We start from the raw sequence: 26,862 nt of genomic DNA, 5'->3' as shown, positions 1-26,862 counted from the left end.
ACAGCAGGATTTAGATTGTTTGGAGACTTGGGCGGAGAGATGGCAGATGGAGTTTAATCCGGACAAATGTGAGGTAATGCATTTTGGAAGGTCTAATGCAGGTAGGGAATATACAGTGAATGGTAGAACCCTCAAGAGTATTGAAAGTCAAAGAGATCTAGGAGTACAGGTCCACAGGTCATTGAAAGGGGCAACACAGGTGGAGAAGGTAGTCAAGAAGGCATACGGCATGCTTGCCTTCATTGGCCGGGGCATTGAGTATAAGACTTGGCAAGTCATGTTGCAGCTGTATAGAACCTTAGTTAGGCCACACTTGGAGTATAGTGTTCAATTCTGGTCGCCACACTACCAGAAGGACGTGGAGGCTTTAGAGAGGGTGCAGAAGAGATTTACCAGAATGTTGCCTGGTATGGAGGGCATTAGCTATGAGGAGCGGTTGAATAAACTCGGTTTGTTCTCACTGAAACGAAGGAGGTTGAGGGGAGACCTGATAGCGGTATACAAAATTATGAGGGGCATAGACAGAGTGGATAGTCAGAGGCTTTTCCCCAGGGTAGAGGGGTCAATTACTAGGGGGCATAGGTTTAAGGTGAGAGGGGCAAGGTTTAGAGTAGATGTACGAGGCAAGTTTTTTACGCAGAGGGTAGTGGGTGCCTGGAACTCGCTACCGGAGGAGGTGGTGGAAGCAGGGACGATAGTGACATTTAAGGGGCATCTTGACAAATACATGAATAGGATGGGAATAGAGGGATACGGACCCAGGAAGTGTAGAAGATTGTAGTTTAGTCGGGCAGCATGGTCGGCACGGGCTTGGAGGGCCGAAGGGCCTGTTCCTGTGCTGTACATTTCTTTGTTCTTTGTTGTTCTAATGATCACTCTCACAATGATCAGTGATTTAATCAATGATCACTCTCACACTGACCAGTGATTTAATTAATGATCACACTCACTGACTAGTGATTTAATTAATGATCACTCGCACTGACCAGTGATTTAATTAATGATCACTCGCACACTGACCAGTGATTTAATTAATGATCACACTCACACTGACCAGTGATTTAATTAATGATCACTCTCACTTCTCACACTGACCAGTGATTTAATTAATGATCACTCTCACACTGACCAGTGATGTAATTAATGATCACTCTCACACTGACCAGTGATGTAATTAATGATCACTCTCCCACTGACCAGTGATGTAATTAATGATCACTCTCACACTGACCAGTGATTTAATTAGTGATCACTCTGATTGACTTCACATGAGCAAAGGACATTAAAAAATTTTATGTCCAGGCTGCTCTCAGAATCAGCAGCCTGGACATAAATTATCAAATGTATTGCGCTAATACTCCCTACCAGTCAGCATGCGGTACGTAAGATGGTCACCTGTACACCTCCAACCACTCAGACTGGTTTCCCCTTCTCTTCCATTCCCACACAGTGTCCTGGCTTTGTTGGGGAGCCGGCAAGCTGTCTTTGCCATTCGCCTGCTTGTACATGTCCCTCACCGACAACGCCTGGATGGTCCCTTTAAAAGGAAAGATTTTGTGTGATTGAAGAGCAGGAGAATGCTTTACATACAATAATTCTCCCTATTCTGGTGACCAGGAGTCGTTCTTTATCTTCCGACTGTGCCTTTTGTTCAGTGGTTTCTAAAACTGATCTCTGACCTAGAGCTGCCATTTAGTAGAGCATTTAGTTACAAACTAGGAACAAAATTAAAAATTAAAAGCGCATTTACCACAGGAATTGGGAACATATTTCTTTTGAAACACTAATTATTTTCCAAATATATGCTTTATTCATAGATCTGTAGAAGTGTTGAATCGTTCAAATTATACAATTTGTTTATTGTTTCATGAGATGTGGGTGTCACTGGCAAGAGCATGGTGGCACAGTGGTTAACACTGTCCCCTCGGGCGCCACGTGGCACAGTGGTTAGCACTGGGACTGCGGCGCCGAGGACCACGGTTCGAATCCCGGCACTGGATCACTATCCGTGTGGAGTTTGCACATTCTCCCCGTGTCTGCGTGGGTTCCACCCCCACAACCCAAAGATGTGCAGGCTAGGTGGATTGGCCACGCTAAATTGCCCCTTAATTGAGAAAAAAAAAGAATTAGGTACTCTAAATTTTTTTTAAAAACACTGCTCTCTTACAGCTCCAGGGTCACAGGTTTGATTCCCGGCTTGGGTCACTGCACGGTCTCCCAAGGTCTGCGTGGATTTCCTCCGGGTGCTCCAGTTTCCTCCCACAGTCCAAAGATGTGCAGGTTAGGTGGGGTGACGGGGATGGGGGGGGGGTCAATGCAGACTCAATGGGCCGAATGGCCCCCTTCTGCACTACCTCTATGGAATTTGCTGCCTATCCTCATTGCTCCTTGAACTGAGAAGCTTGCTAGATCATTAGGGGGCAGTTAAGAGTCCAATCTGGAGTTACATCTGGAGGTCAGACCACATAAGGACGGCAGGATTCCGTCCCTAAAGGACACTGGTGAATTTGATGGGTTTCTCTGAGAATCGACCTTCCAATTCATATCAGAGCTTTAACTGAATTCAAATTGCACCAGCTGCTGTGGTGGGATTCGAACCCACGTCCCCAGATCATTACCCTGGGTCTCTGGATTCCTACTCCAGTGACAATTCCACTATGTCACTGCCTTCCTAAAAATGGAGCAGAGTTTGATTTGTGGATTTGTGCCTCTTGAGCTTACCGCTCCATTCGAAAATATCAGCTGTCCGGAGAAACAGAGTCAACATTTTGAATCCAACATGAACCTTCTGCAGAGCAGATGAGTAATGCAGACTCAAAATGTTAACTCTGTTTCTGTAGGTAGGTGCATGTGGCACTCTTGAGGTGCCTCCTTACACTTACAATTACAGGTTAAATGATAAGAACAGATTTGTATTTTCTGGTTAAGTAATTTCTGCTTCGGTTGAAATCCACTCAGTACATTTATGCTGTGTGTCCTGTCACAACTGTGCAGCTCCTCAACTCTGTCCTCTCAAATTAAATTTTGTGGAGCATGCAAACCCAAGTTTGGTGTGGCCTGACCACTATTTCCTGAATTGCCTCCTCTTCTCTCACTGTTCTCCATTTTTTATGAATGGCAGGCAGTGGCCAGTGGGGTATCGCAGGGATCAGTGCTGGGATCCCAGCTTCACAATATATATTATTGATTTAGGTGAGGGAACAAAATGTTATATCTCCAAATTTGCAGGTGACACATAGCTGGGTGGGAGAGTGAGCTGTGAGGAGGATACAGTGATCCTTCAGTGTGATTTGGACAAGTTGAGTGAGTGGACCAATGAATGGCAGATGCAGTATAATTTGGATAAATGTGAGGTAGCGAAAACAGGAAAGCAGATTATTATCTGAATAGCCATAATTTAGGAGGGGAATGTGCAACAAGACCTGGGTGTCCTCGTACACCAGTCACTGAAGGCAAGCATGCAGGTACAGCATGCAGTAAAGAAGCAAATGGTGTGTTGGCCTTTATAGCGAGAGGCTTCGAGTACAGGAGCAGGGATGTCTTGCTGCAATTATACAGGGCCTTGGTGAGGCCACACCTGGAATACTGTGTGTAGTTTTGGTCTCCTTCTCTGAGGAAGGATGTTCTTGCTCTCGAGGGAGTGCAGCGAAGGTTCACCAGACTGATTCCTGGGATGGCGGGACTGAGGTGTGAGGAGAGATTGAATCGGTTGGGATTGTATTCACTGGCGTTCGTAAGAATGAGGGGGGGGAGGATTTCATTGAAAACTATAAAAGTGTAACAGGACGAGGCAGGTAGATGCAGGAAGGATGTTCCCGATGGCGGGGTGTCCAGCACCAGGGGTCACAGTCGGAGGATACGGGGTAGACCATTTCGGACAGAGATGAGGAGAAATCTCTTCACCCAGAGAGTGGTGAGCCTGTGGAATTCGCGACTACAGAAAGCAGTTGAGGCCAAAACATTTGTTTTCAAGTAGGAGTTAGATATAACTCTTGGGGCTGAAGGGATCAAAGGATATGGGGGGGAGGGGGGGGGGGGGATAGTGGGGACAGGTTACTGAGTTGGATGATCAGCCATGATCATAATGAATGGCGGAGCAGGCTCGAAGGGCCGAATGGCCTCCTCCTGCTCCTATTCTCTATGATTCTATGTGCTGCGGGATGCCGTGTGTGGCGAATTGTCTCTTGAGCTTACCGCTCCATTCGAAAATATCAGCTGCCACGAATGAGAGAAACAGAGTCAACATTTTGAATCCAACATGAACTTTCTACAGAGCAGATGAGAAATGCAGAATCGAAATGTTAACTCCGTTTCTTTTTTAAAAAATAAATGTTGTATTAAAGTTTTTCCAAAGAGTGATTTTACATAACAAGAATAGAAATACAGATAATAAAAAATAACAATCAACATATCCCAAAGCTTCCAGTGAAACTACTTACACAACAGAAAAGTTTTTCCTTTTTTTTAATAAACAGAACCAGGTGGGTTTTGTCTCCATGCCCAACTCACATTATATCAACAGTACCCCCACCTGAACCCCCCACCCCTCCCCCAGGATGCTGCTGCTGACACTTACTGCTCCCCTAGAAAGTCAAGGAAAGGTTGCCACCGCCGGGAGAACCCCATCAAGAACCCTCTCAAGGCGAACTTTATTCGCTCCAGGCTGAGGAACCCCGCCATGTCGCTAACCCAGGTCTCCACACCCGGGGGTTTCGAGTCCCTCCACTTTAGCAAGATCCGTCTCCGGGCTACCAGGGAGGCAAAGGCCAGTACCTCGGCCTCTTTCGCTTCCTGCACTCCCGGATCCTCCGACACCCCAAATATCGCTACTGTTGGATTCACCTTCACCCGAGTGTCCAAAATCCTAGACATCACCCTCGCAAACCCCTGCCAGAATTCTTTAAGCGCCGGGCATGCCCAAAACATATGGGCATGGTTCACCGGACTCCCTGCACATCTCGGGCACCTGTCCACCACCCCAAAAAACTTACTCATTCTTGCCGCCGTTATATGCACCCGATGCACCACCTTAAACTGAATTAAACTGAGCCTGGCACATGATGAGAAGGAGTTCACCCTGCCCAGGGCGTCGGCCCACAGGCCCTCATCGAGCTCCTCACCCAGCTCCTCCTCCCACTTGCCCTTCAACTCCTCCTCTGAGGCTTCCTCCACCTCCTGCAGCTCCTGATAAATGTCCGACACCTTCCCCTCCCCTACCCAGATGCCAGACACCACCCTGTACTGGATCCTACGCGGGGGCAGCAGCGGAAAAGTCCCCACCTGTTTTCTAAGAAAGTCCCGAATCTGGAGGTACCTGAACGCATTCCCCGGGGGTAGGCCGAACCTCTCCTCCAGCGCCTGCATGCTAGGGAAAGTCCCGTCTATAAACAAGTCCCCCATCCTCCTAATACCTGCCCTATACCAGGCTTGGTATTCCTCATCCAACCTACCCGGAGCAAATCTGTGATTATTCCGTATTGGGGTCCACACTGAGGCTCCCTCCTCTCCCCTGTGTCTCCTCCATTGCCCCCAGATCCTCAGTGCCGCCGTCACCACCGGACTAGTGGTGAATCGCGCCGGCGAGAACGGCAGCGGAGCCGTAACAAGTGCCCCTAGACTGGTGCCTCTACACGACGCCGCCTCCAACCGCCCCCACGCCACCCCCTCCTCCATCATCCATTTCCTGATCATGGCCACATTGGCCGCCCAGTAATAACCGCAGAAGTTCGGCAGAGCCAGTCCCCTCGCGGGGTTTTATTCGCCCACACAAATGCCGTCACAATCCTATTCACCCGCTTGAAAAAGGACTTGGGGATGAAAATGGGGAGGCACTGAAACACGAAGAGGAACCTGGGGAGAACCGTCATCTTCACAGTCTGCACCCGTCCTGCCAAGGAAAGCGGGAGCATATCCCACCTTTTAAACTCTCCCTCCATCTGCTCCACTAGCCTGGTTAAGTTGAGCCTGTGCAGGGCATCCCAGTTCCTGGCCACTTGTATCCCCAAGTACTGAAAGCTCCTCTCCACTTTCCTGAGCAGGAGCTCCCTCAGTCTCTCCTCCTGGCCCCTACCGTGGACCACGAACAGCTCACTCTTCCCCACGTTCAACTTATACCCCGAGAACCTCCCGAAGTCCCCCAGGATCCGCATGACCTCCCCCATCCCCTCTAACAGGTCCGAAATATACAACAGCAGGTCATCCGCGTAGAGGGAGACCCGGTGCTCCTCCCCTCCGCGCACCAGTCCCCTCCAATCCCCCGAAGTCCTGAGCGCAATGGCCAACGGCTCGATTGCCACGGCAAACAGCAACGGGGACAGGGGACACCCCTGTCTCGTCCCCCGATGCAGCCTGAAATATTCTGACCTTAGCCGGTTTGTGGGCACACTCGCTACAGGGGCCTGATACAGCAGCTTGACCCACCCTATAAATCCCTCCCCAAATCCAAACCTGCCTAGCGCCTCCAACAGATACTCCCACTCCACCCTGTCAAAGGCCTTCTCCGCGTCCATCGCAGCCACCAACCACCTCCACCTCTCCACCCCCCCCTCCCCCCCTCCGAGGGCATCATGATAATATTCAGGAGCCTCCTCACGTTCGTGTTCAGTTGCCTGCCCTTAACAAAACCCGCCTGGTCCTCCCCAATCACTCCCGGGACACAGTCCTCTATTCTGGTGGCCAGAATTTTTGCCAACAGCTTGGCATCCACGTTCAGGAGCGATATCGGCCTGTAGGACCCACACTGAAGCGGATCCTTCTCCTTCTTCAGGATGAGCGAGATCAACGCCTGCGACATTGTCGGAGGGAGGATCCCTTTCTCCTTTCCTCATTGAAGGTTCTCATCAGGAGCGGGCTCAACAGCTCCGAGAACTTCTTATAAAATTCTACGAGGAAGCCGTCCGGGCCCGGGGCCTTGCCCGTCTGCCTGCCTGCCAGCCCCCTGACTACCTCCTCCAACCAAATCGGGGCCCCCAGACCCTGCATCCGCTCTGCCTCCACCCTTGGGAACCTCAACCGGTCCATGAACCGCCTCATTCCTTCCCCCTCCCCGGGGGGGTTCCGACTTGTATAAATCCGTTAACTCTGTTTCTATAGGTAGGTGGATTGGCCACGTTAAATTGCCCTTTAATTGGAAAAAATGAATTGGGTACTCTAAATTTATTTTTTTAAACTCTGGTTCTACAGACAGAGCACTTGGAGCGAAGGGGATCAGGCTATTGAGTTGCGTCGATGTTTCAGTTTTGTACTGCTCAGTGGCCACAGTCCGTCCCACTATAATCGTCACTGCTTCACGAGATGTAACTCTGCAACTATATCCTCACATTCTCCAAGAGATGGCGCTAGCAGCTGCAGAATAACAGTCACCCTCTTATCAGATTACCAAAGGTCAGTCTGTTCACCGTGAACCTCTCTGGCTGGGTGGAGTTCTTCTAATTCATAAACGATGAACATTTAACAGCCAATATCCGGTGAATAATTTTTGCCTTCTCATTGAATATTCAGGCACTGGTGGGGGCGGGGGGGATCTACCGGTTGCGTTGTGCCCGAAAAGCAGTGTAGTGCGGTACAACGTAACTGGTAGATGCTGGGAGATCCGTCTTGCATTGAGTGATGGGCAATGAATGTTAGCCTTGCCAGCGACACACGCATCCCACAAAAGAATAAAAAGTAGCCATTTGTTGAAGGGCAAGTCTTCTGCAGGTTTCTCCACTCCTCTCACTCCGACACTCTCTTCTTCATTTGCTCAGAAGAGCTTCCCATTTTTAATTTCCATTGGCAATATGACGATAGAAAATAATTCATGAGGTGGTTTCCAGTTACCTTCCTCATGTGTGCTGGAAGGAAACACAAGACCGCTTCAAGGATGCTCCGCTACTGACTCCCAAGGTTTTAGTTTGTTAAAGCAGAGTGAGATAGATTCTTGATCAGACAGGATGTGAAAGGTTATGTGAAAGGTTATCGGGGGGGGGGGGGGGGGGGGGGGGGGGGGGGGGGGGGGGGGGGGGGGGGGCAGCAGGCATGAATGGGGGGGCACGATCTTATTGAATGGCAGAACAGGCTCGGAGGGTTGAGTGGCCTATTCCTGCTCCAAATTTGGAGGTTAGTATGGAACTATAACCAAAACCTTGAGTCAGGATAGAGGGGGCACTGAGGAGCTGAGAAACCAGAACCAGGGAAGACTCTCTCCTGCTTACCCTTGCCAAACATAACATAGAGCACCCCTCCTGCTTACCATAGCCAAACATAACATAGAGCACCCCTCCTGCTTACCCTAGCCAAACATAACGTACAGCACCCCTCCTGCTTACCCTAGCCAAACATAACGTACAGCACCCCTCCTGCTTACCCTAGCCAAACATAACATACAGCACCCCTCCTGCTTACCGTAGCCAAACATAACGTACAGCACGCCTCCTGCTTACCCTAGCCAAACATAACGTACAGCACCCCTCCTGCTTACCCTAGCCAAACATAACCTACAGCACCCCTCCTGCTTACCCTAGCCAAACATAACGTACAGCACGCCTCCTGCTTACTCTAGCCAAACATAACATAGAGCACCCCTCCTGCTTACCGTAGCCAAACATAACGTACAGCACGCCTCCTGCTTACCCTAGCCAAACATAACGTACAGCACCCCTCCTGCTTACTCTAGCCAAACATAACGTACAGCACCCCTCCTGCTTACCCTAGCCAAACATAACCTACAGCACCCCTCCTGCTTACCCTAGCCAAACATAACGTACAGCACCCCTCCTGCTTACCCTAGCCAAACATAACGTACAGCACGCCTCCTGCTTACTCTAGCCAAACATAACGTACAGCACCCCTCCTGCTTACCCTAGCCAAACATAACGTACAGCACGCTTCCTGCTTACCATAGCCAAACATAACATAGAGCACCCCTCCTGCTTACCCTAGCCAAACATAACGTACAGCACCCCTCCTGCTTACCCTAGCCAAACATTTTTTTTTTAAAATATATTTTATTGAAATTTTTTCCCCTGAGCAACATTTTTCCCGCTTACAAAACAAGCGAAACGATAACAGTAACAAAACAGAAATTTTTTAACTTTTTAACAATAATAATAATGATGATATACAAGTAACAAAACCTCGTACTCTATTGACCTATACTCAACTGAGCCTCCTCCACCCCCCCCCTCCCCCCTGGGTTGCTGCTGCTGGTCATCCGTCTTCCCTCTAACGTTCCCCTAGGTAATCGAGAAATGGCTGCCACCGCCTGGTGAACCCTTGAGCCGATCCTCTCAGGGCGAACTTTATCTGCTCCAGTTTAATAAACCCCGCCATATCTTTTACCCAGGCCTCCAGTCCGGGGGTTTCGCCTCCTTCCACGAGTAGGATCCTGCGCCGGGCTACGAGGGACGCAAAGGCCACGACATCGGCCTCTTTCGCCTCCTGCACTCCCGGCTCTTCCGCAACTCCAAATAGAGCTAACCCCCAGCTTGGTTTGACCCGGGCATTCACCACCTGCGAGATCACTCCCGTCACTCCCTTCCAATATCCTACCAGTGCCAGGCACGCCCAAAACATATGTGCGTGGTTTGCCGGGCTCCCGCCACACCTCCCACATCTGTTCTCCACTCCAAAGAACCTGCTCAATCTTGCCCCCGTTATGTGTGCTCTATGTAGCACCTTAAATTGAATCAGGCTAAGCCTGGCGCATGAGGAAGAGGAGTTTACCCTGCTTAGGGCATCAGCCCACATACCCTCCTCTATCTCCTCCCCTAGTTCTTCTTCCCACTTTCCTTTTAGTTCGCCCACCGACTCCTCCCCCTCTTCCCTCATCTCTCTGTAAATCTCTGACACCTTGCCCTCTCCGACCCACACCCCTGAAAGCACCCTGTCCTGTATCCCCTGTGTCGGTAGCCGCGGAAATTCCCTCACCTGTTGTCTAGTAAACGCCCTCACCTGCATATATCTCAAGAAATTCCCCCGGGGTAACTTATACTTTTCCTCCAGTGCTCCCAAGCTCGCAAAAGTCCCATCTATGAATAAATCTCCCACCTTCCTAATTCCCAACTGGTACCAGCTTTGAAATCCTCCATCCATTCTTCCTGGGGCGAACCTATGGTTGTTCCTGATAGGGGACCCCACCAGGGCTCCCCGCACCCCCCTCTGTCGCCTCCACTGTCCCCATAGGTTCAGTGTTGCCGCCACCACCGGGTTCGTGGTGTACTTTTTCGGTGAGAACGGTAGCGGCGCCGTCACCAGCGCCTTACCCTAGCCAAACATAACGTACAGCACCCCTCCTGCTTACCATAGCCAAACATAACATAGGGCACCCCTCCTGCTTACCATAGCCAAACATAACGTACAGCACCCCTCCTGCTTACCCTAGCCAAACATAACGTACAGCACGCCTCCTGCTTACCATAGCCAAACATAACAGAGCACCCCTCCTGCTTACCATAGCCAAACATAACGTACAGCACGCCTCCTGCTTACCATAGCCAAACATAACATAGAGCACCCCTCCTGCTTACCATAGCCAAACATAACGTACAGCACGCCTCCTGCTTACCATAGCCAAACATAACATAGAGCACCCCACCTGCTTACCATAGCCAAACATAATGTACAGCACGCCTCCTGCTTACCATAGCCAAACATAACATAGAGCACCCCTCCTGCTTACCCTAGCCAAACATAACGTACAGCAGCCCTCCTGCTTACCGTAGCCAAACATAACGTACAGCACCCCTCCTGCTTACCGTAGCCAAACATAATGTACAGCACCCCTCCTGCTTACCGTAGCCAAACATAACATAGAGCACCCCTCCTGCTTACCCTAGCCAAACATAACGTACAGCACCCCTCCTGCTTACCCTAGCCAAACATAACGTACAGCACCCCTCCTGCTTACCATAGCCAAACATAACATAGAGCACCCCTCCTGCTTACCCTAGCCAAACATAACGTACAGCAGCCCTCCTGCTTACCGTAGCCAAACATAACGTACAGCACCCCTCCTGCTTACCGTAGCCAAACATAATGTACAGCACCCCTCCTGCTTACCGTAGCCAAACATAACATAGAGCACCCCTCCTGCTTACCCTAGCCAAACATAACGTACAGCACCCCTCCTGCTTACCCTAGCCAAACATAACGTACAGCACCCCTCCTGCTTACCATAGCCAAACATAACATAGAGCACCCCTCCTGCTTACCCTAGCCAAACATAACGTACAGCAGCCCTCCTGCTTACCGTAGCCAAACATAACGTACAGCACCCTTCCTGCTTACCATAGCCAAACATAACGTACAGCAACCCTCCTGCTTACCATAGCCAAACATAACGTACAGCACCCCTCCTGCTTACCGTAGCCAAACATAATGTACAGCACCCCTCCTGCTTACCATAGCCAAACATAATGTACAGCGCGCCTCCTGCTTACCATAGCCAAACATAACGTACAGCACGCCTCCGCCAGACACATATGCCTTTGGACCAATCAGCTTGCCTTCACCAGTTACATTGTAAGAAACCGCCTGACCAATCAGGGTCCCAGTTGCTCCTGATACAAACACAAAGGAGATGTCACGAATCCGACTGGTCTGGAATAGAGACAATTCATTAGAACAATGCGCAGAAAGATTTGGATATTCATTTGCGATCGCATTGAAAGGGTTACAAATCACACAAGCCGAAAATCACACAAGCTGCCAGCTGCAAAATTCTCAAAGACAGAAAACTAGTTGGATTTGGATTTGTTTATTGTCACGTGTACCGAGGTACAGTGAAAAGTATTTTTCTGCGAGCAGCTCAACAGATCATTAAATACATGAAAAGAGGAAATAAAAGAAAATACATAATAGGGCAACACAAGGTACACAATGTAACTAGATAACACCGGCATCGGATGAAGCATACAGGGTGTAGTGTTAATGAGGTCAGTCCATAAGAGGGTGGTTTAGGAGTCTGGTAACAGTGGGGGAGAAGCTGTTTTTGAGTCTGTTCGTGCGTGTTCTCAGACTTTTGTATCTCCTGCCCGATGGGAGAAGTTGGAAGAGTGTGTAGGCCGGGTAGGAGGGGTCTTTGATTATGCTGCCCGCTTTCCCCAGGCAGCGGGAGGTGTAGATGGAGTCAATGGATGGGAGGCAGATTCGTGTGATGGACTGGGTTGTGTTCACTTGCGGTCCTGGGCCGAGCAGTTGCCATACCAGGCTGTGATGCAGCCCGATAGGATGCTTTCTATGGTGCATCTGTAAAAGTTGGTAAGAGTCAATGTGGACATGCCGAATTTCCTTAGTTTCCTGAGGAAGTATAGGCGCTGTTGTGCTTTCTTGGTGGTAGTGTCGCGTGGGTGGACCAGGACAGATTTTTGGAGATGTGTACCCCTAGGAATTTGAAACTGCTAATCATCTCCACCCCTGCTGACAGGGGTGATGTGAAACTAGTTGTTTCAGCTCAGACTGTCTATAGATACCATTCAGGGCCCATTGCTGTATTAATTAAAGGGAGGATTTAGTCACATAGCTTGCACACATCAATTCAACTGATCATTACATAGCTACTGCAGCAGGAGTTCAGGGAGCTAGGCAGAAAGTTAAAAGACAGGACCTCTAGGGTTGTAATCTCGGGATTACTCCCTGTGCCATGTGCCAGTGAGGCTAGAAATAGGAAGATAGAGCAGCTAAACACGTGGCTAAACAGCTGGTGTAGGAGGGAGGGTTTCCGTTATCTGGACCACTGGGAACTCTTCCGGGGCAGGTGCGCCCTATATAAGAAGGACGGGTTGCATCTAAACCGGAGAGGCATAAAATATCCTGGCCGCGAGGTTTGCTAGTGTCACACGGGAGGGTTTAAACTAGTATGGCAGGGGGGTGGGCACGGGAGCAATAGTGAAGGTGAGAGCATTGAGGGAGAACTAGGGAATAGGGACAGTGGGGCTCTGAGGCAGAGCAGACAGGGAGAAGTTGCTGAACACAGCGGGTCTGGTGGCCTGAAGTGCATATGTTTTAATGCAAGAAGTATTACGGGTAAGGCAGATGAACTTAGAGCTTGGATTAGTACTTGGAACTATGATGTTGTTGCCATTACAGAGACCTGGTTGAGGGAAGGGCAGGATTGGCAGCTAAACGTTCCAGGATTTAGATGTTTCAGGCAGGATAGAGGGGGATGTAAAAGGGGAGGCGGAGTTGCGCTACTGGTTCGGGAGAATATCACAGCTGTACTGCGGGAGGACACCTCAGAGGGCAGTGAGGCTATATGGGTAGAGATCAGGAATAAGAAGGGTGCAGTCACAATGTTGGGGGTTTACTACAGGCCTCCCAACAGCCAGCGGGAGATAGAGGAGCAGATAGGTAGACAGATTTTGGAAAAGAGTAAAAACAACAGGGTTGTGGTGATGGGAGACTTCAACTCAATATTGACTGGGACTCACTTAGTGCCAGGGGCTTAGACAGCGCGGAGTTTGTAAGGCGTATCCAGGAGGGCTTCTTAAAACAATATGTAGACAGTGCAACTAGGGAAGGGGCGGTACTGGACCTGGTACTGGGGAATGAGCCCGGCCAGGTGGTAGATGTTTCAGTAGGGGAGCATTTCGGTAACAGTGACCACAATTCAGTAAGTTTTAAAGTACTGGTGGACAAGGATAAGAGTGGTCCTAGGATGAATGTGCTAAATTGGGGGAAGGCTAATTATAACAATATTAGGCGGGAACTGAAGAACATAGATTGGGGGGCGGATGTTTGAGGGCAAATCAACATCTGACATGTGGGAGGCTTTCAAGTGTCAGTTGAAAGGAATTCAGGACTGGCATGTTCCTGTGAGGAAGAAGGATAAATACGGCAATTTTCGGGAACCTTGGATAACGAGAGATATTGTAGGCCTCGTCAAAAAGAAAAAGGAGGCATTTGTCAGGGCTAAAAGGCTGGGAACAGACGAAGCCTGAGTGGAATATAAGGAAAGTAGGAAGGAACTTAAGCAAGGAGTCAAGAGGGCGAGAAGGGGTCACAAAAAGTCATTGGCAAATAGGGTTAAGGAAAATCCCAAGGCTTTTTACACGTACATATAAAGTAAGAGGGTAGCCAGGGAAAGGGTTGGCCCACTGAAGGATAGGCAAGGGAATCTATGTGTGGAGCCAGAGGAAATGGGCGAGGTACTAAATGAATACTTTGCATCAGTATTCACCAAAGAGAAGGAATTGGTAGATGTTGAGTCTGGAGAAGGGTGTGTAGATAGCCTGGGTCACATTGAGATCCAAAAAGACGATGTGTTGGGTGTCTTAAAAAATATTAAGGTAGATAAGTCCCCAGGGCCTGATGGGATCTACCCCAGAATACTGAAGGAGACTGGAGAGGAAATTGCTGAGGCCTTGACAGAAATCTTTGGATCCTCACTGTCTTCAGGGGATGTCCCGGAGGACTGGAGAATAGCCAATGTTGTTCCTCTGTTTAAGAAGGGTAGCAAGGATAATCCAGGGAACTACAGGCAGGTGAGCCTTACTTCAGTGGTAGGGAAATTACTGGAGAAAATTCTTCGAGACAGGATCTACTCCCATTTGGAAGCAAATGGACGTATTAGTGAGAGGCAGCATGGTTTTGTGAAGGGGAGGTCGTGTCTCACTAACTTGATAGAGTTTTTCGAGGAGGTCACTAAGATGATTGTTGCAGGTAGGGCAGTGGATGTTGTCTATATGGACTTCAGTAAGGCCTTTGACAAGGTCCCTCATGGTAGACTAGTACAAAAGGTGAAGTCACACGGGATCAGGGGTGAGCTGGCAAGGTGGATACAGAACTGGCTAGGTCATAGAAGGCAGAGAGTAGCAATGGAAGGATGCTTTTCCAATTGGAGGGCTGTGACCAGTGGTGTTCCACAGGGATCAGTGCTGGGACCTTTGCTCTTTGTCGTATATATAAATGATTTGGAGGAAAATGTAACTGGTCTGATTAGTAAGTTTGCAGACGACACAAAGGTTGGTGGAATTGCGGATAGCGATGAGGACTGTCAGAGGATACAGCAGGATTTAGATTGTTTGGAGACTTGGGCGGAGAGATGGCAGATGGAGTTTAATCCGGACAAATGTGAGGTAATGCATTTTGGAAGGTCTAATGCAGGTAGGGAATATACAGTGAATGGTAGAACCCTCAAGAGTATTGAAAGTCAAAGAGATCTAGGAGTACAGGTCCACAGGTCATTGAAAGGGGCAACACAGGTGGAGAAGGTAGTCAAGAAGGCATACGGCATGCTTGCCTTCATTGGCCGGGGCATTGAGTATAAGAATTGGCAAGTCATGTTGCAGCTGTATAGAACCTTAGATAGGCCACACTTGGAGTATAGTGTTCAATTCTGGTCGCCACACTACCAGAAGGACGTGGAGGCTTTAGAGAGGGTGCAGAAGAGATTTACCAGAATGTTGCCTGGTACGGAGGGCATTAGCTATGAGGAGCGGTTGAATAAACTCGGTTTGTTCTCACTGGAACGAAGGAGGTTGAGGGGAGACCTGATAGAGGTCTACAAAATTATGAGGGGCATAGACAGAGTGGATAGTCAGAGGCTTTTCCCCAGGGTAGAGGGGTCAATTACTAGGGGGCATAGGTTTAAGGTGAGAGGGGCAAGGTTTAGAGTAGATGTACGAGGCAAGTTTTTTACGCAGAGGGTAGTGGGTGCCTGGAACTCGCTGCCGGAGGAGGTGGTGGAAGCAGGGACGATAGTGACATTTAAGGGGCATCTTGACAAATACATGAATAGGATGGGAATAGAGGGATACGGACCCAGGAAGTGTAGAAGATTGTAGTTTAGTCGGGCAGCATGGTCGGCACGGGCTTGGAGGGCCGAAGGGCCTGTTCCTGTGCTGTACATTTCTTTGTTCTTTGTACAGGTCATGTACAGTGAAAATTATCTGATAATTCTAAAACAAACTTTACTTTCAGATATATGACAGCATGGTGGCACAATGGTTAGCACGGTTGCCTCACAGCACCAGGGACTCAGGGTTCAATTCCGGCGTCGGGTGACTGTGCGGAGTCTGCACGTTCTCCCTGTGTCTGCGTGGGTTTCCTCTGGGTGCCCTGGTTTCCTCCCACCATCCAAAGATGCACAGGTTAGATGAATTGGCCATGCTAATATTGCCCAAAAGGTTGGGTAGGGTGGGGTTACGGGGATAGGGGGCGGGGGGGATTGAACCTAAGGTGTTCTATCAGAGCAAGGGCTGGTGGGGACTCGATGGGCCGAATGGCCTCATTCTGCACCGTAGGGGGTTTATGATTCTATAGGCATTCTATCAGAGCAGTGGCGTTCAGACCAATGGGCTTCAGAATGTTAATTGGACCAATTGAAGTTAAGAGGTAAAGGGCATTAATTGGACAGTTACTTGAACAGAGACTGATACAAGCGTGGAGAACAGTCAGGAGATAACACTGATAACATTTCACTCGGTGAATAAATCTATCCCATGTAAGACTAGCTTCGGATTCTTCCATTGCCAACTAGTTATCAAGAGTACAACACAAGGCAATGGTTTTCCACGGGGCTCTCTGAATGGGAGCTGTACCTTGAAGGTGTGATCCGGACCATTTCACACACACACACTCTGCTGCTCAAAAAACACAGAGGACATTGCAGCCGTGTGAGTGTGGGGGAGCGCACGTGCGTGCGTGCAGGAGAAAGTGCACCTTTTGCTAGCTCATTACAGGAGTTATTGATCGATGCGACATGACCTACACATCGCCAAACTAACCAGTATCTGCTGCAATTGTTTCATCAGCAGTGGTCAGGGTTACTTTGGGGCACTGGCTGAGGGCAGGGCATGTGTGCCTCCGAACAGGTACAGTGAGTGCAGAGCTCTCATCAGCAAAGGCCAGAGGAGGTGATGAGAAAACACAACAGCTTTAATTCTCACTGTAACCTAGCAACACAAGGGTAAGTCGGCAGCACGGTAGCACAGTGGATAGCACAATTGCTTCACAGCTCCAGGGTCACAGGTTCGATTCCGCCTTGGGTCACTGTTTGTGCGGAGTCTGCACATCCTTCCCGTGTGTGCGTGGGGTTCCTCCGGGTGCTCCGGTTTCCTCCCACAGTCCAAAGATGTGCAGGTTAGGTGGATTGGCCTGTGATAAATTGCCCCTAGTGTCCAAAATTGCCCTTAGTGTCGGGTCGGGTTACTGGGTTATGGGGATACGGTGGAGGTGTTGACCTTGGGTGGGGTGCTCTTTCCAAGAGCCGGTGCGGACTCGATGGGCCGAATGGCCTCCTTCTGCACTGTAAATTCTATGACTAATTCTAAGTCACAAACTGAGGGAGGATGGGGAGGGTGGTTCACAGCCCGAGATGGCACCATTGGAGTTACAACACGGATAGCCCTCAGCTAAAGAAACTGTATTTATACACCACTGCTACTTGACAAAATGTTCAGAAGTGTCCGACATCAATTGGGTTATTCTGAAATGCAGTCACTGTTGTTGTGTGGGAGATGGAACAGCTCAAGTGTGCACCGCATGATCTCACAAACAACCAAAGTGACTGGCAGCTATTCTGTTCTTTTCTGATTTGAGGGAAGGATGCCGGCTCAGATTGCCGGAGGACTCTGCGCTCTGCCTCGTCACCCGATCTTTAATGTCCACCAGAACTCGGCTTAATATCGCACCCAAAATATGGCACCTCTGGCAATCACGCACACTTTCACTACTGCTCGTGACTGTCAGCAAAGATCACAGGGTCAACCTTTCCACTGAGGGTTTTCACTTGCTTATTTCCAGCTTCCGGAGTGAAGGGAAGCCAGTAGGAGAATCCACACACAAATTTACTCCATGTGTCCAAATCCTGGGATGGGGATTGAACCTCTGACTCAAAGAGGCAAAAGCAGCACCACTGAACCAAGCCAGCACACACTAAGCATAAAGGGCGGTTGCCACCCTCACTACGGAAGGTGCCACCCTGTGGCTATTCCACTGGGAGCTTTGCCTATCGAAGGATAGATTTGTTCATACCAGAACAGATGGTCTGCTTCCCAGCAGGATGTCTGCAAATCCATCACCATCCATATCAGGGAGGAGCACTGCCGGGGCGGCTGGAGTCTGATGGGATCGGTACACGCTCTTCATTTCCCACAGGCTACTTCCTGAAAAATAATGATTAATAATGTGGTTAATTGCCACAGAGAGAGTGCTCTGTACAGTGTCCAATCACAGACTGAGTGCTTTGTACACAGGGTCCTGTCGCAGAGAGAGTGCTCTGTACACAGGGTCTGTCACACAGAGAGAGTGCTCTGTACACAGGGCCCAGTTACAGAGAGAGTGCTCTGTACACAGGGTCCTGTCACAGAGAGAGTGCTCTGTACACCGTGCCCTGTTACAGAGCGAGAGCTCTGTACACAGGGTCCTGTCACAGAGAGAGTGCTCTGTGCATAGAACATAGAACATAGAAAATACAGCACAGAACAGGCCCTTCGGCCCACAATGTTGTGCCGAAGTTTTGTCCTAGATTACTCATAGATTATCATTGAATTTACAGTGCAGAAGGAGGCCATTCGGCCCCGAGTCTGCATCGGCTCTTGGAAAGAGCACCCTACCCAAACTCAACACGTCCACCCAACACCAAGGGCAATTTTGGACACTAAGGGCAATTTATCATGGCCAATCCACCTACCCTGCACATCTTTGGACTGTGGGAGGAAATCGGAGCACCCGGAGGAAACCCACGCAGACACGGGGAGGACGTGCAGACTCCGCACAGACAGTGACCCAAGCCGGAATCGAACCTGGGACCCTGGAGCTGTGAAGCAATTGTGCTATCCACAATGCTACCGTGTTGCCCTTAACAACAAATAAATCTACACTATATCGTTTTACCGTAATCCATGTACCTATCCAATAGCTGCTTGAAGGTCCCTAATGTTTCCGACTCAACTACTTCCACAGGCAGTGCATTCCATGCCCCCACTACTCTCTGGGTAAAGAACCTACCTCTGATATCCCTCCTATATCTTCCACCTTCAATTTATGTCCCCTTGCAATGGTTTGTTCCACCCGGGGAAAAAGTCTCTGACTGTCTACTCTATCTATTCCCCTGATCATCTTATAAACCTCTATCAAGTCTCCCCTCATCCTTCTCCGTTCTAATGAGAAAAGGCCTAGCACCCTCAACCTTTCCTCGTAAGACCTACTCTCCATTCCAGGTAACATCCTGGTAAATCTTCTTTGCACCTTTTCCAAAGCTTCCACATCCTTCCTAAAATGGGGTGACCAGAACTGTACACAGTACTCCAAATGTGGCCTTACCAAAGTTTTGTACAGCTGCATCATCACCTCACGGCTCTTAAATTCAATCCCTCTGTTAATGAACGCGAGCACACCATAGGCCTTCTTCACAGCTCTATCCACTTGAGTGGCAACTTTCAAAGATGTATGAACATAGACCCCAAGATCTCTCTGCTCCTCCACATTGCCAAGAACTCTACCTTTAACCCTTTTTTCCGCATTCATATTTGTCCTACCAAAATGGACAACCTCACACTTTTCAGGGTTAAACTCCATCTGCCACTTCTCAGCCCAGCTCTGCATCCTATCGATGTCTCTTTGCAGCCGACAACAGCCCTCCTTACTATCCACAACTCCACCAATCTTCGTATCGTCTGCAAATGTACTGTCCCACCCTTCAACTCCCTCATCCAAGTCATTAATGAAAATCACAAACAGCAGAGGACCCAGAACTGATCCCTGCGGTACGCCACTGGTAACTGGGATCCAGGCTGAATATTTGCCATCCACCACCACTCTGACGTCAATCGGTTAGCCATTTCGTTATCCAACTGGCCAAATTTCCCACTATCCCATGCCTCCTTACTTTCTGCAGAAGCCTACCATGGGGAACTTTATCAAATGCCTTACTAAAATCCATGTACACTACATCCACTGCTTTACCTTCTTCCACATGCTTGGTCACCTCCTCAAAGAATTCAATAAGATTTGTAAGGCAAGACCTACCCCTCACAAATCCGTGCTGACTATCCCTAATCAAGCAGTGTCTTTCCAGATGCTCAGAAATACTATCCTTCAGTACCCTTTCCATTACTTTGCCTACCACCGAAGTAAGACTAACTGGCCTGTAATTCTCAGGGTTATCTCTAGTCCCTTTTTTGAACAGGGGCACGACATTCGCCACTCTCCAATCCCCTGGTACCACCCCTGTTGACAGTGAGGACGAAAAGATCATTGCCAACGGCTCTGTAATTTCATCTCTTGCTTCCCATAGAATCCTTGGATATATCCCGTCAGGCCCGGGGGACTTGTCTATCCTCAAGTTTTTCAAAATGCCCAACACATCTTCCTTCCTAACAAGTATTTCCTCGAGCTTACCAATCTGTTTCACACTGTCCTCTCCAACAATATCGCCCCTCTCATTTGAAAATACAGAAGAAAAGTACTCGTTCAAGACCTCTCCTATCTCTTCAGACTCAATACACAATCTCCCGCTACTGTCCTTGATCGGACCTACCCTCGCTCTAGTCATTCTCATATTTCTCACATATGTGTAAAAGGCCTTGGGGCTTTCCTTGATCCTACCTGCCAAAGATTGTTCATGCCCTCTCTTAGCTCTCCTAATCCCCTTCTTCAGTTCCCTCCTGGCTATCTTGTATCCCTCCAATGCCCTGTCTGAACCTTGTTTCCTCAGCCTTACATAAGTCTCCTTTTTCCTCTTAACAAGACATTCAACCTCTCTTGTCAACCATGGTTCCCTCACTCGACCATCTCTTCCCTGCCTGACAGGGACATACATATCAAGGACACGTAGTACCTTTTCCTTGAACAAGTTCCACATTTCACTTGTGTCCTTCCCTGACAGCCTATGTTCCCAACTTATGCACTTCAATTCTTGTCTGACAACATCGTATTTACCCTTCCCCCAATTGTAAACCTTGCCCTAATGCACGCACCTATCCCTCTCCATTACTAAAGTGAAAGTCACAGAATTATGGTCACTATCTCCAAAATTCTCCCCCACTAACAAATCTATCACTTGCCCTGGTTCATTACCAAGTACTAAATCCAATATTGCCCCTCCTCTGGTCGGACAATCTACATACTGTGTTAGAAAAGCTTCCTGGACACACTGCACAAACACCACCCCATCCAAACTATTTGATCTAAAGAGTTTCCACTCAATATTTGGGAAGTTAAAGTCACCCATGACTACTACCCTGTGACTTCTGCACCTTTCCAAAATCTGTTTCCCAATCTGTTCATCCACATCTCTGCTACTATTGGGCGGCCTATAGAAAACTCCTAACAAGGTGACTGCTCCTTTCCTATTTCTGACTTCAACCCATACTACCTCAATAGGGTGATACTCCTCGAACTGCCTTTCTGCAGCTGTTATACTATCTCTAATTAACAATGTCACCCCCCCACCTCTTTTACCACCCCTAATCTTATTGAAACATCTATAACCAGGGACCTCCAACAACCATTTCTGCCCCTCTTCTATCCAAGTTTCCGTGATGGCCACCACATCGTAGTCCCAAGTACCGATCCATGCCTTAAGTTCACCCACCTTATTCCTGATACTTCTTGCGTTGAAGTATACACACTTCAACCCATCTCCGTGCCTGCAAGTACTCTCCTTTGTCAGTGTTCCCTTCCCCACTGCCTCATTACACGCTTTGGCGTCCTGAATATCGGCTACCTTAGTTGCTGGACTACAAATCCGGTTCCCATTCCCCTGCCAAATTAGTTTAAACCCTCCCGAAGAGTACTCGAAAACCTTCCTCCCAGGATATTGGTGGCCCTCTGGTTCAGATGCAACCCGTCCTGCTTGTACAGGTCCCACCTGCCCCAGAATGTGCTCCAATTATCCAAATACCTGAAGCCCTCCCTCCTACACCATTACTGCAACCACGTGTTCAGCTGCACTCTCTCCCTATTCCTAGCCTCGCTATCACGTGGCGCCGGCAACAAACCAGGTTCGATTCCCCACTGGGTCACTGTCTGTGCGGAGTCTGCACGTTCTCCCCGTGTCTGCGTGGGTTTCCTCCGGGTGCTCCGGTTTCCTCCCACAGTCCAAAGACGTGCAGGTTAGGTGGTCTGGCCATGCTAAATTGCCCTTAGTGTCCAAAAAGGTTAGGAGGGGTTATTGGGTCACGGGGATAGGGTGCGGGCTTAAAGGGCAGCACGGTAGCACAGTGGCTAGCACTGTGGCTTCACAGCGCCAGGGTCCCAGGTTCGATTCCCCGCTGGGACACTGTCTGTGCGGAGTCTGCACGTTCTCCCCGTGTCTGCGTGGGTTTCCTCCGGGTGCTCCGGTTTCCTCCCATAGTCCAAAGACGTACAGGTTAGGTGGAGTGGCCAAGCTAAATTGCCCTTAGTGTCCAAAAAGGTTAGGAGGGGTTATTGGGTTACGGGGGTAGGGTGGAAGTGAGGGATTCAGTGGGTCGGTGCAGACTCGATGGGCCGAATGGCCTCCTTCTGTGCTGTATGTTCTATGTTCTATGTTCTTGTTTATTACCTTCACACCCCTTTTCCTACCTATGTCGTTGGTACCAATGTGCACCACGACTTCTGGCTGCTCCCCCTCCCCCTTAAGGATCCTGAAGACACGATACGAGACATCCCTGACCCTGGCACCCGGGAGGCAACATACCTTCCGGGAGTCTCGCTCGTGACCACAGAATCTCCTATCTATTCCCCTAACCATTGAATCTCCTACAACTATTGCTTTTCTATTCTCCCCCCTTCCCTTCTGAGCCCCAGAGCCAGACTCAGTGCCAAGAGACCTGGCCGCTAGGGCCTTCCCCCGGTAGGTCATCCCCCCCAACAGCATCCAAAACGGTATACTTGTTTTGAAGGGGAACGGCCACGAGGGATCCCTGCACTGTCTGCCTGTTTGTTTTTTTCCCCCTTAACTGTAACCCAGCTATTCTTGTCCTGTACCTTGGGTGTGGTTACCTCCCTGTAACTCTTCTCAATCACCACCTCTGCCTCCCGGATGATCCGAAGTTCATCCATCTTCAGCTCCAGTTCCCTAACACGGTCTTTGAGGAGCTGAAGTTGGGTGCACTTCCCGCAGGTATAGTCAGCGGGGACACCGGTGGTATCCCTCACCACCCACATCCTACAGGAGGAGCATGCAACTGGCCTAGCCTCCATCCCCTCTTACCTGACAGAATATAGCTGCCCTGTGGACTAACTAGATCTCCGCCCTCCGACTCTGCTCCCAGTCAGCTACACTTTCTGTAAACTCCTGGCTCTCTTCTCACTCTTTGCGGAAATGTCGGAAACAAAATGAAAGGAGAACCTTACTCCCTCCTCACCTAACTCCCTCGGTCACCAAACTCTTACTACAGCATTCAAATGCACCAAATTCAGCACTCCCTCGGTCACCAAACTCTCACTATTGCACTCAAAATGCACCAAATTCAGCACTCAGGGCAAACAAAGTCTGCACTGTAGGGGATTACTTTTATACTGTGAATCTAGCCTCTGAAAACTGGCCTAATCCAATTAACTAATTAACAAGCTCCAGCTGCAAGTGCCTACAAGTAGAACCTTGTTTAAAGCTGATTGAAAATTCACCTTCTTCTAAACCAAACAGCAACTTTTAAGTTAATTAACTAAATAAAAGAAAGACTAAACTTCAGATAAAAATGAAGCCTTATACTCCCTCGGTCACCAAACTCTTACTGTAGCACTCAAAATGCACCAAATTCAGCACTCCGTGCAAACCAGGGTCTGTCACACACAGAGAGTGCTCTGCACAGTGTCCTGTCACAGAGAGAGTGCTCTGTACACAGGGTCCTATTACAGAGAGAGTGCTCTGTACACACTGTCCTGTTACAGAGAGTGCTCTGTCCACAGGGTCCTGTCACAGAGAGAGTGCTCAGTACACAGGGTCCTGTCACAGAGAGAGCGCTCTGTTCACAGGGTCCTGTTACAGAGAGAGTGCTCTGTTCACAGGGTCCTGTTACAGAGAGTGCTCTGTTCACAGGGCCCTGTTACAGAGAGAGAGCTCTGTACACAGGGCCCTGTTACAGAGAGTGAGTGCTCTGTACACAGGGCCCTGTTACAGAGAGAGAGTGCTCTGTACACAGTGTCCTGTCACAGAGAGAGTGCTCTGTACACAGGGACCTGTTACAGAGAGCGTGCTCTGTATACAGTGTCCTGTCACAGAGAGAGAGTGCTCTGCACAGTGTGTCCTGTCACAGAGAGAGAACTCTGTACAGAGGGCCCTGTTACAGAGAGTGCTCTGTACACAGGGCCCCGTCACAGAGAGAACGCTGTGTACACAGGGCCGTGTCACAGAGAGAGTGCTCTGTACACAGGGCCCTGTTACAGAGAGAATGCTCTGTCCACAGGGTCCAGTCACACAGAGAGTGCTCTGTCCACAGGGACCTGTCACAGAGACAATGCTCTGTACACAGGGCCCTGTTACAGAGAGAGTGCTCTGTACACAGGGCCCTGTTACAGAGAGAATGCTCGGTACGCAGGGCCCTGTTACAAAGAGAGTGCTCTGTACACAGTCTCCTGTCACAGAGAGAGTGCTCTGTACAAAGGGCCCTGTTACAGAGAGAGTGCTCTGTACACAGGGCCCTGTTACAGAGAGAATGCTCTGTACACAATGTGCTGTCACAGAGAGAATGCTCTGTACACAGTGTCCTGTCACAGAGAGAGTGCTCTGTACAAAGGGCCCTGTCACAGAGAGAATGCTCTGTACACAGTGTGCTGTCACAGAGAGAATGCTCTGTGCACACTGTCCTGTCACAGAGAGAGTGCTCTGTGCACACTGTCCTGTCACAGAGAGTGCTCTGTACACAAAGTGTCCTGTCACAGAGAGAGTGCTCTGTACAGAGTGTCCTGTCACAGACAGAGTGCTCTGTACACAGGGTCCTGTCACAGAGAGAGTGCTCTGTGCAGTGTCCTGTCACAGAGAGAGTGCTCTGTACACAGTGTCCTGTCACAGAGAGAGTGCTCTGTACACAGGGTCCTGTCACAGAGAGAGAGCTCTGTACACAGGGTCCTGTCACAGAGAGAATGCTCTGTGCAGTGTCCTGTCACAGAGAGAGTGTTCTGTGCAGTGTCCTGTCACAGAGAGTGCTCTGTACACAGTGTCCTGTCACAGAGAGAGTGCTCTGTACACAGTGTGCTGTCACAGAGAGAGTGCTCTGTACACAGTGTGCTGTCACAGAGAGAGTGCTCTGTACACAGGGTCCTGTCACAGAGAGAGTGCTCTGTACACAGTGTGCTGTCACAGAGAGAGTGCTCTGTACACAGGGTCCTGTCACAGAGAGAGAGTGCTCTGTGCACAGGGCCCTGTCACACAGAGAGTGCTCAGTACACAGGGCCCTGTTACAGAGAGAGAGTGCTCTGTACACAGGGCCCTGGTACAGAGAGAGAGTGCTCTGTACGCAGGGTCCTGTCACAGAGAGAGAACGATGTACACAGGGTCTGTCACACAGAGAGAGTGCTCAGTACACAGGGTCCTGTCACAGAGAGAATGCTCTGTACACAGTGTTGTGTCACAGAGAGAGTGCTCTGTACACAGGGCCCTGTCACAGAGAGAACGCTGTGTACACAGGGCCCTGTCACAGAGAGAACGCTGTGTACACAGGGCCGTGTCACAGAGAGAGTGCTCTGTACACAGGGCCCTGTTACAGAGGGATTGCTCTGTACACAGGGCCCTGTTACAGAGAGAGTGCTCTGTACACAGTCTCCTGTCACAGAGAGAGTGCTCTGTCCACAGGGTACTGTCACAGAGAGAGAGCTCTGTACACAGGGCCCTGTTACAGAGAGAATGCTCTGTACACAGGGTCCTGTCAGACAGAGAGTGCTCTGTACACAGGGCCCTGTTACAGAGAGAATGCTCTGTACACAGGGTCCTGTCACAGAGAGAATGCTCTGTACACAGTGTCGTGTCACAGAGAGAGTGCTCTGTACACAGGGCCCTGTCACAGAGAGAACGCTGTGTACACAGGGCCGTGTCACAGAGTGCGCTCTGTACACAGGGCCCTGTCACAGAGAGAACGCTGTGTACACAGGGCCGTGTCTCAGAGAGAGTGCTCTGTACCCAGGGCCCTGTTACAGAGAGAATGCTCTGTACACAGTGTTGTGTCACAGAGAGAGTGCTCTGTGCACAGGGTCCTGTCACAGAGAGAGTGCTCTGTACACAGGGCCCTGTCACAGAGAGAGAGCTCTGTACACAGGGCCCTGTCACAGAGAGAGAGCTATGTACACAGGGCCCTGTTACAGAGAGAGTGCTCTGTACACAGTGTCCTGTCACAGAGAGAATGCTCTGTACACAGTGTCCTATCACAGAGAGAGTGTTCTGTACACAGGGCCCTGGCACAGAGAGAGTGCTCTGTACACAGGGCCCTGTCACAGAGAGAGAGCTCTGTCCACTGGGTCCTGTCACACAGAGAGTGCTTGGTCTACAGGGTCTTGTCACAGAGAGAGTGCTCTGTACACAGGGCCCTGTTACAGAGAGAGTGCTCTGTACACAGGGCCCTGTTACAGAGAGAGTGCTCTGTACACAGGGCCCTGTTACAGAGAGAGTGCTCTGTACACAGGGTCCTGTTACAGAGAGAATGCTCTGTACACAGGGCCCTGTTACAGAGAGAGAGCTCTGTACACAAGGTCCTGTTACAGAGAGAATGCTCTGTACACAGGGCCCTGTTACAGAGAGAGTGCTCTGTACACAGTCTCCTGTCACAGAGAGAGTGCTCTGTCCACAGGGTACTGTCACAGAGAGAGAGCTCTGTACACAGGGCCCTGTTACAGAGAGAATGCTCTGTACACAGGGTCCTGTCACAGAGAGAATGCTCTGTACACAGTGTCGTGTCACAGAGAGAGTGCTCTGTACACAGGGCCCTGTCACAGAGAGAACGCTGTGTACACAGGGCCGTGTCACAG

The 26,862-nt window shown here is 49.7% G+C and overlaps 1 protein-coding gene across 2 annotated transcripts in view; it reads right to left on the bottom strand.

Moving 5' to 3' along the window:
* The window catches only part of LOC140403868 (protein FAM234B-like), a 161,485-nt gene that overhangs the window by 109,603 nt on the left and 25,020 nt on the right, over nt 1–26,862 (bottom strand). For both annotated transcript variants that reach the window (XM_072492077.1, XM_072492078.1), the window contains exons 5-7: nt 17,953–18,083; nt 11,418–11,577; nt 1,396–1,537 (exon numbers count right to left, since the gene is read on the bottom strand). In XM_072492077.1, coding sequence (XP_072348178.1) covers nt 1,396–1,537; nt 11,418–11,577; nt 17,953–18,083 — 433 coding nt within the window. The remainder of the gene's footprint in view (nt 1–1,395; nt 1,538–11,417; nt 11,578–17,952; nt 18,084–26,862) is intronic.

Source organism: Scyliorhinus torazame, chromosome 29 (genome assembly GCF_047496885.1).
Source record: "Scyliorhinus torazame isolate Kashiwa2021f chromosome 29, sScyTor2.1, whole genome shotgun sequence".
NCBI lineage: Eukaryota > Metazoa > Chordata > Chondrichthyes > Carcharhiniformes > Scyliorhinidae > Scyliorhinus > Scyliorhinus torazame.
The sequence above is the reverse complement of the archived record's forward strand: the minus strand, read 5'-3'. Positions and strand labels throughout refer to the sequence as shown.